Source organism: Enhydra lutris, unplaced genomic scaffold (genome assembly GCF_002288905.1).
Source record: "Enhydra lutris kenyoni isolate GAN:26980312 unplaced genomic scaffold, ASM228890v2 scaffoldscaffold9, whole genome shotgun sequence".
Classification (NCBI taxonomy): domain Eukaryota; kingdom Metazoa; phylum Chordata; class Mammalia; order Carnivora; family Mustelidae; genus Enhydra; species Enhydra lutris.
The window spans coordinates 73,681,181-73,696,920 of NW_019154093.1; the positions used below are offsets into that span (position 1 = coordinate 73,681,181).

The window sequence follows — 15,740 nt, forward strand, 5'->3', positions numbered from 1 at the left end:
AGACAGACTCTCCAGGCTTCCTCCACTGGCAGAGCAGCATATTAGGGAAAACTCAATCCCACCTGAGCTTGCTAAGTAGACTGAGAGAAAAGATGGCATCAGGAAACCAGGTAGGCCCAGCTGAATGCTACGTAACAGAGGCTGGTTTACTCTCCTCCTCCTCCTAGGGTTGAAGTGGCCCCCCTTCCCAGGTCTGTGGCAGGCATGCATAAAATCTCTGCCTTTAGCAGCCCCCACCCTGGTCTAACACACAGGTGCTGGGAACCAAGTGCTAACCAAGGGTTTCACCAACCAGAGAATTAGCAAACCTGGAGTTTATGCCCCATCTACGAGTTTTGTGCCGGCACCCATGCCATGATACAGACCCCTCAGGTCAAGCTGTATCCCTCTGTGCCCCTGGTTCCAGGGCCTGGCACAGAGAACACGTCTCACGTTGTTGCTGTACCTCATAGGCAATAGGCCAGGCTCCCGCAAAGATACGTCCATCCAGGACTCATCGGGAAAGAGAGGCATTAGTGGGAAATCACAACAGCTTTGGGGAGCGTTACTGATTGAGGTCTCAGCCTTTTCCTGACTCATTTTTCCAAAGGTTTCCAATTTCCCCAGCTGTGAAGTATGACTTCCTGGCCAAAGAAGACACCCCAGCTCTTCCCAGTGTGGCTCCTGTGGAAGATCCGCCCCCCAACACACACAACATCACAGGTGTGGGTGGGCAGAGATAGAAAAAAAAATTTTTTCCCCCAGATGATTTTCTCTTAAGGAGCTAAGGATGACCTCGAAAAAGTTTAGGGAATCTGCTCTTCCCCCCACCCCTTCCTCATTCCCACCCAACTCAGACATGCTCCTTTTCCTCCACCGCACGGAGAATTCCCAGGGCTTGGGGGGTAAGGGTGTAGCACTTGCCTGAGGATTAATATATCCCTATTTGGAAATCGTGGCAGCGACACCCTGGTTGAGGACTTGCCAGCTGTTGTACCTGTGACCAGTTCCCTGGAGGTCGGGGGGGAACCCACTCCCTTGGGCAGCCAGCCCGCTCTTCCATCCCCTCATATCCTTCAGGGGTGCGTTACCTCTCCTGGGGCAGAATCTCCCCACCAACCCATCCTGCTCACACCACAATGGGTGTATCAGAGAAGACCGAGCTGACCGACTCTGGATCCGACATCCTCCGCTGGCCCTTGCCGGTTGCCTCGGGCACTGGCAGGGTGTTGCCTGGCTTGAGCTTGCCGTTTTGGCCCTGCCCGGGACCAGCAGGCTCCAGGAAGGCCACCCGGCGGTCAAAACCATCATCCTTGTCCCCGCCAGCCATAGGATCGTGGTTGGGTGTAGTGCTAAGCATGGATGAGCTGAGGCTGTCTCCTTGATGGCTGGACGGTTTCTCGACACCCCGGCACCAGCATCGGCAAGGGGTAAGGTACAGGTATATGAGGACCAGGACCACACTGAGGATGCAGCCCACGAGGGTCGTATAGGCTGTGTTGAGGGTGTCATGGTGGCCGTGCAAGGTGAAATTGTACACTTTCAACTCCACAGACAGGGTCTCGTTGAAAGCCTCCCCCATGGCGTAGCAGGTATACACACCCGCATCCTCAACCCGCACCTGCTGGAAATGCAGACTGCCGTCCTCGGACACCGTCACCGTGCCGTTGGCCACCTCATCGAGCACCCGTTCATTGCTAGGCGTCACCCACACCTTGGTCATCCCCTGCTGCTTGGTGTCGCACTTGATGGTCAAGGTGTCTCCCAGGTGGGCCTCCCAGGCGCGCTCCTTGTACTCGCTGCAATTGAGGAAGCTCAGGTTGAAGACGTTGTGCAGCTTCTTGGAGCTCATGCAGTACAGGTCCTCCTGGAAGTCCACCACGGAGCTCAGCTGCCGGTACTGCCAGTGGGAGAAGAGCTGGTAGAGCTCACAGTCGCAGTGCAGGGGGTTGTTATGTAGGTACAGCCCGTTCTTGATCCACGCGGGCAGCTTCTGCAGGTCGGGCAGTGGTAAGTTCTTCAGCTTGTTGGACGAGAGATCCAGGAGGGTGAGCTTGGGTAGCTTGGCTCCTTCCTTGACCAGTTCCAGGGGAAAGCGGGAGATCTGGTTCTGGCTCAGGTAGAGCTTCTGCAGCTGGGCCATGTCATCGAAGGCGCAGCGGTCCACCGCCACGATGTGGTTGTTGTAGAGCAGAAGCACCTCTAGCGCCTGCAACTCACTGAACAGGAATTCGTCCAGTGTACGCAGCTGGTTGGAGGACAGGTCCAGGTAGCGCAGGTTGGGGACTGGGGAAAAGGCCTCGGAGGAGATGAAGTTCAGGTGGTTGTGGCTCAGCAGCAGGGACTGCAGGTGGATCAGGCGCGTGGGGGTCCACTCGGCCCGCAGGCGGCTCAGGTTGTTGTGGCTGAGGTCTAACAGTGCGGTGTAGCTGGGCAACGAGTGGGGCACGTTGGGCAGCTGCTGCTTGGAGCAACTGAGGATGTTGCTGGCACACAGGCAGGCGGCAGGGCAGCTAACCACTGGCCGGCCGGCCCTGGCCACCTCAAAGAGGAGCAGGAACAAGGACAGCAGCAGGAGCCAGAGGCCTCGAGGGTCTCGCTGGGGTTGCATAGTGTCACTGGGAAGGGCGAGGAAGGCCACTAGGAAGATCTGGGAGAGAGTCACCCGGGCATGTTCTGGTGGGATAAGGAAGGGGCACTTTCACTACAGGCTTGAGAGAGAGGGAAGAGGGGTTTGGGGGTGACCAGGGCCTCTGCAGGGAAGGACTGACCATTCCTCCTCTCTGTCACACTCCCCCCGCCCCCGCTCCGCCCCCACTCCTATGTTGGCCTAGAAGAGAAACGAAGAGAGATGCTGGGTAGTTTCCAAACGCTGTGCAAGCAGTGGGCTCAAAACACTGGGTAGAGGAGGAGAGCACAGGGGCCTACCGGGCTCGGGTCACAGGAGTGTAGGATGAGGGTATGCTCGGGATGTTAGGGGCTGCTGGTTTCACAGGGGCTGCACAGGGGGCCGAGTTTGACGGTGGGGTCTGCAGCGCCTCTAGGGAGAAGCCGAGGGAAGGTCAACAGGGCACCGGCTGGGTAGGGCACCTACTGACAGGGTTGAGGGTTCCCGGGGCCTGTCGGGGCGAGCACCCCCGGGACCGCTGGTCACTGCACCTGCTCGGCAAGGACGTGTCTCAGCCCATGGCGGGTCCGGGAGCTCCGTCGCGGCCTCCCCCAAGCGGCGCCTCACCGGCCGGCCTGTCGCGGCGTCCGCCTTACGCAGGGGCCCGCGCCCGGCCACATCGCCTCCCGAGGACTTGCCGGATTCCGCTCTGCTCCCCGCGCGCCGCTGCCTCGACCGCTGCACCTGCAAGAGCCCACCGACCACGGCCGCCGCCTCCGATTCCGCGGGTCCGGCGTGGAGCGGTGCGGGGAGCGGGAGGCGCCGCGATCCGAGCGGAGAGAGCGGCGTGGGGGCAGCGAGCACCGCGCGCGCGCCCGTCGCCGCCGCCAGAGCCTCGGGGCGCGTGCGCGCGGCGGGGGCGGGGCGCACGTGCCTGTGTTTGTGTCGGAGCCGGAGGGGCGGCCGCGCGCGGGCTGTCCTCTCTTGGAGGGAGTCGGGGGCCTGGACCTGGGCACCGAAAGCAGCAGGAGGGGATTCTGGCCCCTAGCTCACCTATTACTTCCGCCACCTTCTTGAATTCTTTCCACTCTCCCCCATCCTTCCACCTACCGAAACCGCTCCCAGGGAAACTAGGTTTAGCAGGAATGAATTCGCTGCAACTGACTCCGGGGCAAGAAGCGTCACATGTCTTCTAATCCTACGAATTAAAGCAATCTGGCTCAGCTCCCGCCTGTCAGTATTGGCGGGAAATTCATTAGTCACGTTCTGAGGTTCTTCCACTTTTCTCTCTAGGGCTGTGAAGTCTCACAAATTTGGGGGAAGGATTTGGGGAAGAGCCTTTTTTTTGTGTTTGTTTCAGTCTTGATGTTATTATTCCCCCACCCTTGGGGTACCACCGAAGGGTACGTTTCCAAAGTCTGCAAGCCAGATGGGCAGGAGTGGAGGTAAGGGTGTGTGGTCTGGGGTGCATAGCCAGGCCCCAGAATCCCACTTGCCCAGACTTCCCATGAAGTGATCCCCACTGCAACACACACACACACACACACACACACACACACACACACACAGTGCAAGCCAGGGACAGGCTTCCACTTCTGGAAACTCGGAAATCTTTCCCAGCCTGGGGAAAGTCATTCACCTCTTTGGCCTGGCCACTTGCCCTCTTCTTGAATCAATCCCAGCTCTTTCCCTTCCCCTTATGGAGCAATTCCAACATATTTTCTCTCTTACCTAATCCTCAAGATAAAGCTGGGATGGGGGGTTGGTGAGTGAGAGGTCGGGGTGGTGGTCTTCTTTAACACCAAGAAGCTGTTTTTTTGGGGGGGGGTTGTGTGTGTTTTTTAAGATTTTATTTATTTATTTGACAGAGATCACAAGTAGGCAGAGAGGGAGGCAGAGAAAGGGGGAGGGAAGCAGGCTCCCTGCTGAGCAGATAGCCCGATGCTGGACTCGATCCCAGGACCCTGAGATCATGACCTGAGCAGAAGGCAGAGGCTTAACCCACTGAGCCACCCAGAGGCCCCATTTTGTTGTTGTTGTTGTTGTTGTTGTTGTTGTTTTTAAGATTTTTTTATTTATTTGAGAGAGAGGAAGAGGGAGAGAGTGCATGAGTGGGGTGGAGGGGCAGAGGGAGAAGCAGACTCCCCAGTGGGCCTGGAACCCAAGGTTGATCCTAGGACTCTGAGGTCATGACCCCTGCTGAAGGCAGAGGCTTAACCAACTGAGCCACCCTGGTGCCTCTTAGCATCAAGAAGCTGTTAACCAGTATGTGTGTGTTGGGGGGTGGATGGTGTGCGCGCTGGGCATGGAGTGAGGGAGATGTAAGAAAATCTTAGACCATATAACTCAAGACTATAGCTGTTCTTGGGATGGTAGACCCTGAGGGAGAAATTACCTTTTTATTCTTTCCAGTCTCTTACAACAGCAGGAGCCAGACTGAAGTGAATGTCTCAATACATTATTAGCTTGCTAAGTTTTAAAAAGAAAGAATTTATATCAGTCACATATGTTTTACATTGAATTTAAGTGAATGTATTATCTCTTCAAGGGGTATTAGCATGTTTACGCATCGTGTGAAAGGTTTTGTCCTATTCATTTGAGGCATTAGTGATAAGGTGGAGAGGATATTCAAGGAGTAGGAAATGCTGAGATGAAGTTGCTTCAGTACTCTATTGCTGCATAACTAATTACTGCAAAACTCAGTGGCTTAATACAATCATATACATTGAGTACCTTTTACAGTTTCCTTTGGTCAGAGATTCGGGTGTGGCTTGGCAGCCCGTTCTGGCTTGGAGATCTCTCAGGCAGTTGCAGCCATATTGGAAGGCTTTACTGGGGCTAGAAAATCAACTCCAGGGGCGTCTGGGAGGCTCAGTGGGTTAAAGCCTTTGTCTTCGGCTCAGGTCATGATCCCGGGGTCCTGGGATGGAGCCCTGCATCGCATCAGGCTCTCTGCTCTGTAGGGAGCCTGCTTCCCCACCCCCTCTCTGCCTGCCTTTCTGCCTACTTGTGATCTCTGTCTGTCAAATAAATAAATAAAGTCTTTAAAAAAAAAAGATGGAAAAGAAAAGAAAATCAACTCCACAGAAGCTTGCTCACGTGGCTAGTTCTCACCGCTGGCTGTTGTCAGGAGGTCTTGGCTCCTATTAAAGGCCTCTCCACAAGTCTGCTTGAGTGTCCTCCCAGCATGGTAGCTGCCTTCCTTTAGAGCAAGAGATCCAAGAGAGAGCAAGGCAGAAATCACTACCTCTCTAGTGTTATGCCTGCTCTTTCCACTTTGGTCTCACGGACCAGCCCTGATTCAATATGAAAGACTACACAAAGGCATGAATACTAGAAGGATAGGCTCACTGGGGGCCATCTTGGAGGTTAGGACACACACCATCTTTTTTTTTTTTTTTAAGATTTTATTTATTTGTTTGACAGAGAGACAGCAAGAAAACACAAGCAGGGAGGCAGGCTTCCCACCAAGCAGGGAGCCTGATGCTGGGCTTGACCCCAGGGCACTGGGATCATGACCTGAGCCAAAGGCAGACAGACGTTTAACCAACTGAGACACCCGGGTGCCCCACACCCATCATCTTTGAAATCACATCTATTTTTTAATTTTGAAAATTTCCAAGTTATACAGAGGCAGAGAAAATAGTACAATGAACTCTCATATACCCGTCATCCATATTCAGTAATTATCAAGGGAAGTTCATCATTTATTTTGTATACGTATCCCTGAGAATCACATGCTCTTCCCATCCCATCCCCCACCCCCTATCCAACACTAACTTTCCTTGGACCCCATATTCCACGTTTCTTTCCCTTTCCCCCTTTCTGTTTAAGGAATGAAGGAGAGGAAGATACAAAGAAAGAAGGCCCCTAAGGGTACCTGGGTGTCTCAGCTGTTTAAATGTCAGCCTTTGGCTCAGGCCATGATCCCAGGGTCCTGGGTTCCAGCCATGTGGGGCTCCCTCTCAGCAGTGGACTCGGTTTCTTTCCCTCTCCTTCTGCTCCTTCCCACCTCTCATTACTCTCTCTCTGTTTGAAATAAATGCAGAAAATCTTAAAAAAAAAAAAAAAGGAAAAAGGAAAAAAAAGAAAAGAAAGCAGGCCCTTGATGCTGGACACCAGTCTCAAGTGTGGGTGTCTGCAATTTGGAGAGGTTACCACAAATATGGTCTTCAGTCAATTCTTTTATTTTTCAGCTCATCCAGAAGTAACCCTGCCATTTTCAAACTGCATATAATGTGCATACGGAGCACCTGTGGGTCTGGTTAACATAAGTTTCTGAATCTAGAGGGCTAGGGTGGGACCTGAGAGTCTGTATTTCTAGTAACCTAATAAGGCGATGCAGACCACACTTTGAGTAGCAAGGATCTAGAGCTGTGGTGTTCAAATCCAGAGGCACTAGCTACATGTGGTCATTTGAATTAATTAAAATTAAATAACGTTGCAAATCGCCTCTTCAGTTTCCCTCCATGCATTTCAAATGTTCAGTAGCCACATGTGGCTAGCTACCCTATTGAACAGAATCACGGAAAGTTCCACTGGATGGCACTGGCCCTGAGGATTGACTGATGCTAACTCTCCCACAGTTGCTTTCTAGACCAGAATAACTATCTATTAATTCACAACAATATCCTTGGTAGGATAAACAGGTTATTTATAGTGGGTATTTATTTCCTCTTGCTGGAATGGTTTAACCCAGTGTTGCTAAATAAAATTTGGAAGATTGTTTGGGCAGCTCAGTATTTGAGCAAAAGAGGTTGGATAGGTCTGCCAGGTTACAAGACTTGATGAATTACTTTTTTCTATACTAGAAGTAGTTTTTTCTTTTCTCAATAAATAGTACTGGCCAGCAGAATCAGAAGTGGAGAATACTGGTGGAAGGCACACTATTAAGAAGCTACCTTTGGGGCGCCTGGGTGGCTCAGTGGGTTAAAGCCTCTGCCTTCGGCTCAGGTCATGATCCCAGGGTCATGGGATCGAGCCCCGCATCGGGCTGTCTGCTCAGCAGGGAGCCTGCTTCCTCCTCTCTCTCTCTGCCCACCTCTCCACCTACTTGTGATCTCTCTCTCTGTCAAATGAATAAATAAAATCTTAAAAAAAAAAAAAAAAAAAGAAGCTACCTTTGACTCCATTCTAAAGACTCCACGAGGGGGCGCCTGGGTGGCTCAATCCGTTAAGCATTTGCATTCCCTCAGGTGGTGATTTCAGGGTCCTGGGATCAAGCCCAGCGGCACAGACGTTGGGCTCCTTGCTCAGTGGGGAGCCTGCTTCTCCCTCTCACTCTGCTGCTTCTCCCCCATTTGTGTGCATACTCTCACTTTCTCTCTGTCAAATAAATAAAATCTTAAAAAAAAAAAAAAAGATTGGATTGTAAACTCCATTAGATTGTAAGCTCCTTGAGATCAGGGATTTGCCCTGGGTTGGCTAGTAGTAGGCACTCAAAATGTGTTTGTTGAATTAACATTAATAAATAATTGCACTTAATTAGTACATTTGTTATATGTTAGTCTTAGTGCCTGATGTGGAAGTAAGGCTAAGCGTAGGATCTCGGCTCCGACAAATCATAGCTCTATACCAGTTGTGTGACTTTGGGTATTTCACTTTATTCTACTAAATCTCATTCCATTATCTGTAAAATGGGAACAATAACAGCACTTGAGCTTACTTCATAGGGTTATTTTAGGGATCAAATGAATCAATGTTCGTGAAAGTGCTTTATCATTTGTAGATATTACCTTTTAAAAAAATCCTAGTTTTTTCCCATTAGAGTCAGGGTCTTGCTGTCAACATGTGTATAAATTTCCTTGCCCAGTTATCTGCCCTGTTCCCACATTCTCGGGTATTGCCTGTTTGGAGCATACATTCAAGGAGATTTACAAGATCTTCTTCACTGGTTTATTGTTTACAATTTAAAAATATTTACAAATTTAAAAAAAGATTTAAACTTTAAAAAAAGTTTTAAATTGTAAACATTCTTGGGGTGCCGGGGTGGCTCAGTCAGTTAAGCATCTGGGATCGAGTCCGTCATCGGGCTCTCTGCTCAGCAGGGAGTCTGCTTGTCCCTCTCCCTCTGACCCTCCCCCACCCATGCTCTTGCTCTCTCTCTCTCAAATGAATAAATAAAAAATCTTTTTAAAAAATTTTAAACATTCTTATACTTTGTGGAGAACCGCAGTGGTGTTACTACTATCAGTACCATTTTTGTAGTTCTTGGAGGGTCTCCAAAAAGAGGGGGCTCTAAAATTAAGCTATTTCTGGGAGGGGTCCCTTTGTGAAGTATTGCTTAAAGGGCAAAATTGTAAGCTCTTAGCTTTGCATTGAGCCCTTTCTGTATCTATATCTAGCAGTTCACTGATGTTTCCATTTTTTGTTTGTCCCTGAAAGTGCTCAGTTTGGAGGATTCCTATTGCCATCCTCCCACCCCACCCTCATAAGCTACCACTCATTTCACTGATGCTTTTAACCTCTTAATCTGCCCCTTAGTGTGCCCACCCATTATTTACTTCCCAGGAGCCGAGCGTTTCCTCTTTTTGGACAACTGACATCTAACTCCCTTTTTTCCTACTCCTTACCCTTTTCTGCCTCAACCCTGCCCACATGCCTCGAAGCTCCACATGATCTGGAGAAACCCCAAAGATACGGATGTTAACTCTAGGCAGGGGAGGAATGATTGGTGCAGGTGGAGGTGTGCCATAGACCCCTTTCAGGGTCCTGGGCTTTTCAGGCTTGTCAAATAAATCCAAGGGCAGTTTGTTCAATTTACAGCTCATGCTCTTGGTCAGGGTTATTCTCCTTCGGTAGGCAAGTGATCATGCCTGATGGCTAAATCACGAACACTCTCTTGACTTTTGACACTCACATATGGATGTCTCTAAATAACCCAGCACTGAGTCATCAGGTAGATGTGTCTTTGAAATATTGCTGACAAATAAATTCCTGGTACAAAATGTTATCTCAGCCTTCAGGGGCGGGGTTCCACCACTACCTTCACCCTGCAGCTGACCAGTCACCCCAGGGATGGAAGACTTCGTTCCAGGCAGTGTTATAAATAAGACTCCCCCGGAGTTCCTGCCGTGTGGACCTGGGTAACCAGGAGGTCCTCCAAAGGGAGTTTAGGACATTCTTCATTAACACGTATTGTCATCAGGGGTGCCTGGGTGGCTCAGTCGGTTAAGCCTTCTGCTCAGGTCATGATCCAAGGGTTCTGCTCAGCGGGGATCCTGCTTCTCCCTCTGCCTCTGCCTGCTCATTCTTCAGCTCTCTCGCTCTCTCTCTCTTGCTCTCAAATAAATAAATAAAATCTTAAAAAAAAAAAAAAGCAAGTTTTGTGATCAGTCTGGAAATATTTCATTTTCCTGTAGCTGCGGTCCTCTCCTTGGATTACTAAAGGCTTTATACCTAAAATTAAATTCTAACTAATGTGAGACTTAATAGCAAGTTCTTATCATAGGAGTCCTTGATTAGTTTGTATTACATTTGGGAAGTTAATATTCTAGTTTAGGAAGTCAGTGCTTTTGTAATCTGGGGAAGGATTATAAACTAAATGTTAAGTTTACTGTTAACTTTTCTCCCTTACCTAAGGCCATTTGACTAAGTCTTTGCGTTAATCTTTTTCCTTTAATCATGCTTTTTGAGTCTTCAGCTATTCATTTGTTTGTTTGTTTGTTATTTGACAGAGAGAGACAGCGAGAGAGGGAACACAAGCAGGAAGCGTGGGAGAGGGAGAAGCAGGCTTCCCGCCAAGCAGGGAGCCCGATTTGGGGCTCGATCCCAGGATCATGGGATCATGACCTGAGTTGAAGGCAGATTCTTAATGACTGAGCCACCCAGGTGCCCCTAGCTATTCGTTTATACTTGAAGTTTCTACTCTTCAACCACATGAACTATTTTTAGCTGATTCCAAGGCTAATAATCATAATGTTAGACAGTCCGGCCCCTTACCCATAATGACAGAAATTTAGACCACCAGGCCTAGAAGACACCTTAGCAGTCAAGTTCACAAGCTGGTTCACACCAGGGCTGAGTTAACCTGGAGAGGGCATGTGGCTTTGCGGTTAAGAGCACACGCAGTCTCTGGAGCCAGGCTTCTTGGGATTGTGTTCTAGCTCTGCCACTTACTCTGCGACTTGAGCTATTACTTATGGGCACAATAAGAAGACCTGCCTAACGGGGTTGTTGTGGGGATTCATTGAGTTCATGTACCTAACAGGGCCTTTAACATGCAGTAGGTGCTCTATAAATGTGAGGGGGTAGGAGTGGGCTGCATCCTTTGTCCTTGTTCAGGATTTTTTCTTTCTGTTCTTTTTTTTTTTTTTTAAGATTTTATTTATTTATTCGAGAGAGAGAGACAGGGAGCACAAGCAGGGGGAGCAGCAGGCAGAGGGAGAAGCAAACTCCCCACTGAGCAAGGAGCCTGATGCGGGACTCCACCCCAGGACCCTGGGATCAGGACCTGAGCAGCAATTGGATGCTTAACCGACTGAGCCGCCCAGGTGTCCCAAGGGGCCTAGCAGAAGTCCATGAATAGAAAGCTACGCTGGAAACTGAGGCAGTTGAGAAGGGCCCAGGGTCAACAATAGAACAGTCAGTTCCTATTAGCTGGGCGAGGGCACACCAGACCAGCAGAAAGGGCAAGGTCCAGCTTCCCGGAACAGGCAGCAGTTCCTTTAAAACCGCAAAGAAGCTCCATGTCAGACCATAGCTGAGTATCAAGTTCAGTTCTGGACAGCTCCTTTACAGTCTGGAGTACAGCCAGAGGTAGCTGATGGCATGGTCTATAGCCCAGTAATCCTATCATCAGGCATTCTCTCACAAACATCTGTTAAACCCCTAGGTCTGCCTTGGGTGGAGGCTGGGTGGAATGGGATGCAAATAGGCTTTAGAAATCCTTTCTTCCCTCTAGGACCCCGAATGTATGTATGTGGATTCTATTCAATTTAGCAAACGTCTATCAATTTCCTCTTACAGTCAGAACTCTAGGTAGGCGGTATGACCTTTGTGGCCCAGTAGAAAGAGCATTGGACTGAGTGTCAAGAGAGCTGGGTTCTAGTCTCACCCCTGTCATCAACTAGCTGTAATGGCTGTGGATCAGTTACTCTGGGCCTCGGGTTTCTCATACAGAATGGAAGCTGTAATACCTGCCCTATAAAAGGTACAGATTCCAGAGCCTCTGATCCATGGAACGGGAAATCTCATGAGAGGAGTCTGGGAAACATTTTGATCATCAGGACACTTTGGAAACATTACCCTTTAGGGCAGTGTTCACCTTGGGTGGGCCTCAGACTGCTTGCCTCAGAATCTCCAAGGAACCTGATGAAAAAGAGGATTTCAAGGCCCACCTCAGACTTGCTTAGAACCTCTGGGGACAGGGGCTTGGGAAATCTATGTAAGATGAAGCCCAGTGATTCTTGGTACCCCCAAATTTGAGAACCACTATTACAGGAGTTTCCTGAGGATTGAATGAGAATGGATATGAATTCTTTGGTAGCTCATATATGAGGGATGGCTTAAAAATGAGACCTTCTACTTTGGGACGAAGTCATAAAAACCACTTTGAAAAGTCGGAGGGTGCTGAAGGCCTGTTTCCTAGGCTACAGACGAAGGACTTGTTCCTTATTCGTGCCTAGGGGAAAGTCTCCGGACCCTTTGGCAGAGAGTGCCGCGTGCGCGTGCACGTTGACTTTCCCTGCTTGGCACTGTAACGTCCGCCGAGAAGGATCCCGTGTGCTGCGGGGGAGCTGAGCGGCGTGCTGCGGGGCAGTCGTCCGTCAGCATTTCTAGTTACGCAGGCAGTGCGCGTGCCTGTGCGCACGAACCACACGGGGCTCGTTCTCATCGCGGCTGAAAAAAAAAAAAAAAGTCAGAGGGTTCCACAAAGAGTCATACCTCATAGTTTTCAGAAGACAGGTTGTTTGTAGGACCCCCACAGAGAGGTTTATCGTAGCTAGGGAGGGGCACCTGGGTGGCTCAGTAGGTTAAGCCTCTGCCTTCGCCTCAGGTCATGATCCCAGGCTCCTGGGACCGAGCCCCGCACCGGGTTCTCTGTTCGGCGGGGAGCCTGCTTCCCCCTCTCTCTCTGCCTGCCTCTCTGCCTACTTGTGATCTCTGTCAAATAAATAAATAAAATTAAAAAAAAAATTTTTTTTTAAAAGGCAGAAAGAGGTTTGTCACTGCAGATGTATCCACCTTCTGTGGGTGCCAGTAGGATGTGTATATCCCCTGTAAAAGGCTTTAAATGAGTCAGATTGCTGCCATCCAATATGGAGAACCCCCTTTTTTAAAAAAATTTTTAAATGATTTTATTTATTTATTTGAGAGAGAGAGAATGAGAGGAGAGAGATCAGCAGGAGAAGCAGACTCCCCGCCGAGCAGGGAGTCCGATGTGGGACTCGATCCCAGAACTCCAGGACCATGACCTCAGCCGAAGGCAGTTGCCCAACCAACTGAGCCACGCAGGCGCCCCATGGAGAACCCTTTTGAGCAGAATTCCTATCAAGCCCTTTCCTTTGGCCTCCTGTGTGCCCCACCCATACGTGGTCAACTTGAGTATGTGAGTTGACGCCCACCCAATCATCTGAGGTTAGAGTAGCAGAGTTAATTTTGTTCAGGACACATAACAACTGGGGGATCTGCTTTCTTTGGAAAAGTAAGGAGGGAAAAGTCTACAAAAGTGAGCATTTTGAGGCCACTTGATTTGTCTAGAGTATATTTCCATGAGGAAGAGGGAGTAAGCAAATGCAGAGTGGCTGTAAAATTTGGTGATACAGACTCCTTTGTGAAACCAATGGATTCCCTTCCCTAAGCACAAGGGCACACACACACACAATTTTACACATATTTCTTGGGGACAGGGATCTCAAGAAGCTCATCCGTGGAATCCTAGGTGGAGGACCTCTTCTGGGCCTCTAAAGGGAAGAACTGTACTACTGGGAAGAAGTGTCAGAAAAGCAGATTTCCATCCCATGGGCAGAAACATCCTCTGACATTTCAAATGTCTCATAATGGATTGTTTCCATCTTGAGGTAATGATCTCCTCATCGCAGGAAACATTCAAGCAGGGGAAGGATGACTACTCTGCACAGACGTCCTTTCATGTGTGTGTTCATCCATTCTGTCACACACACCTCATTCACATATAGCAAAAACTCCTGTGAGTGTTTAGGAATAGAAAAATGCAATACTGAGGTAGACACGTAAGAAACGGTCTCTATTCTCAAGTGTCAGGGTTTGGTGAAGGAAACTGAGACACAAGTGGTCACAATACATGGTTACAGGCGACATATGAGTCCATGTATAAAAAAAGGTAGGAGGCCAGAGGACAGAATTAAGCAAACTTGAGGACTCCTACGTAAGGGCAGAGGTTGACCAGATGCCCCCTAAGTCCTCTGTGTGGCAACTGGGGACAAGAAAAGGTGTGGAAGGGCTTTATCTACACCATTCCAAACAGATGTAAAATATATGGAAAACAATCCCAGCGTGCTGCTACGCAAACATAGCTTCAGGACAAACCTTTCACCTCCCCTTACTCCCCACCTTCCAACCATATGGCAGCCTCCTAGCCTGTCCTATAGACACTGTGCAACTGCTACTGATCTAAGGTTCAGTACCTCCGGAAGTTATCAAGTCAGTCTGAGCCCTACCCAGTGGTTGTTATTTGAATGGAGCACCTTTGGTCTCCTCTTTGGGCTGGAAAGACGGGGACTGTAGGTGAGAATGTGCTGGTAAGGAGGAGGAGGGAGGCAGGAGCTGGTGCCAATGAGCACACAGCGTCCGTCCTCAAACCTACAGCCATCTCTCCCGTGATTGCTCCAAAAACTTTGAGGTTTGACAGCATTTTCTTCCCTCTGGGTTTTTATTTTCTTTGCCTGCTTCCAAGGACAGTATACCCGCCCTCTCTCCCTCCCACCAAGGTCACCACTCAGCAGGCTTTTATAAATGTCATCTTTTTTTTTTTTTTTGAAAGTCGCCTTGGAAAAAGGCAATTTGACTGCAGTGAGGCAGAACACGAAGCTGAAGGCCAGCCGCCCTTTATCGACCAGAGCCCAAACCCAAGAACAAAACGGAGAGGGGTGCCGCACTGCCTGGGGCTCCTGGTGATCCCAGGGCTGCCTCTCCCCAGGGAGAGTGTGCGCCCTGCGGAAGCCTGCAGTGCCCCAGTCCTGTGGTCAGGGCTCCTCCTCCCTCTCCCCTTCTCCCCAGCCCTTTGTCTGCTCCTTGTTTCCTGGCTGGTAACTAAAGGTCCCTGAGAAGCCCCACAGCTCTGAGGGCGGGAGCCCTCTCCACTGTGCAAGCAGTGGGCTGCTGATTAGTGTGGGGAATAAATAACAGCAAGCTAATTATCTCCTGACTGCGGCTTGCCTCAGTAACAAGGCCGGGCTGGAGTGGTGATGCGGCTGCTGGTACTATTCCAAGCAGGCTTCTGGGTTCAGGGAAATTTCCATGCCTTTCCAGTCTGGAGACTTTCCCTTCCCAGACACTCTGGAGTTCTAAGTAGAGATGTTCCCACTCCCGCTTCACCTTGGAATTGAGAGACTCACCCCAGAAAGACTGTTTGTGTCAGACCCTGTTGGGTGATGGGAGAAGCTAGGAAAGGCTTTCAGGGAGGCTTGGGGGTTGGCCAAGGTCATGGAAAGATAGGTCCTTAGGGAGCACACTCTTCAGCACTTAGTATCCTAATTACATCTGCTGCTCCAACCATTAGAACTGAGAGGCTCCCGTCAGACAGGCAAGCAGAGAAGAAAAGTGCAAAGAGCGCTGATCTGGGACTTGAAAGGTCTGGGTTCTAGTTCTAGCCCTGACTACCTCTGTGACCTTGGATGGGCTCCTTCATCACTCTGGTCCTTGATGCCCTCTCCATGAATCGAAGGTGAGGCGACCTTCGGGGCTTTGGCTAGCTCAGAAATAGGCCTGTGTGATTCTGACTCTGTAATTTGGACCGTGATATTAGGAAATCTCCTGATGTCTCTTATGTCCACATTTCCAGGCTGAGTTTTCCTTTCTCCTGTAATACTGCATAGTTCCCCACCTTCCCTGCACCACTTTACCTGACCTCTCTCTCTCTCTCAAAACTTGAAAACATGTCTTGCCTAAAGGAGAGGGGTGAGGAACATCCTTTCTGGGAAAGTTTAAACTTCTAGCAGCCTGGGCTGGGCTA

General features: G+C 49.8%; 1 protein-coding gene across 1 annotated transcript; it reads right to left on the reverse strand.

The window, feature by feature from the left end:
* Nucleotides 1-306: 306 nt before the first annotated feature.
* LOC111143554 (adhesion molecule with Ig like domain 1) lies at nucleotides 307-3,217 on the reverse strand. The gene is made up of 2 exons (XM_022497379.1): nucleotides 3,139-3,217; nucleotides 307-2,655 (listed from the first exon to the last, which is right to left on the reverse strand). The coding sequence occupies exon 2, from the start codon at nucleotides 2,588-2,590 to the stop codon at nucleotides 1,109-1,111; it is 1,482 nt and encodes a 493-aa protein (XP_022353087.1). The 5' UTR covers nucleotides 2,591-2,655; nucleotides 3,139-3,217; the 3' UTR covers nucleotides 307-1,108.
* Nucleotides 3,218-15,740: the final 12,523 nt, after the last annotated feature.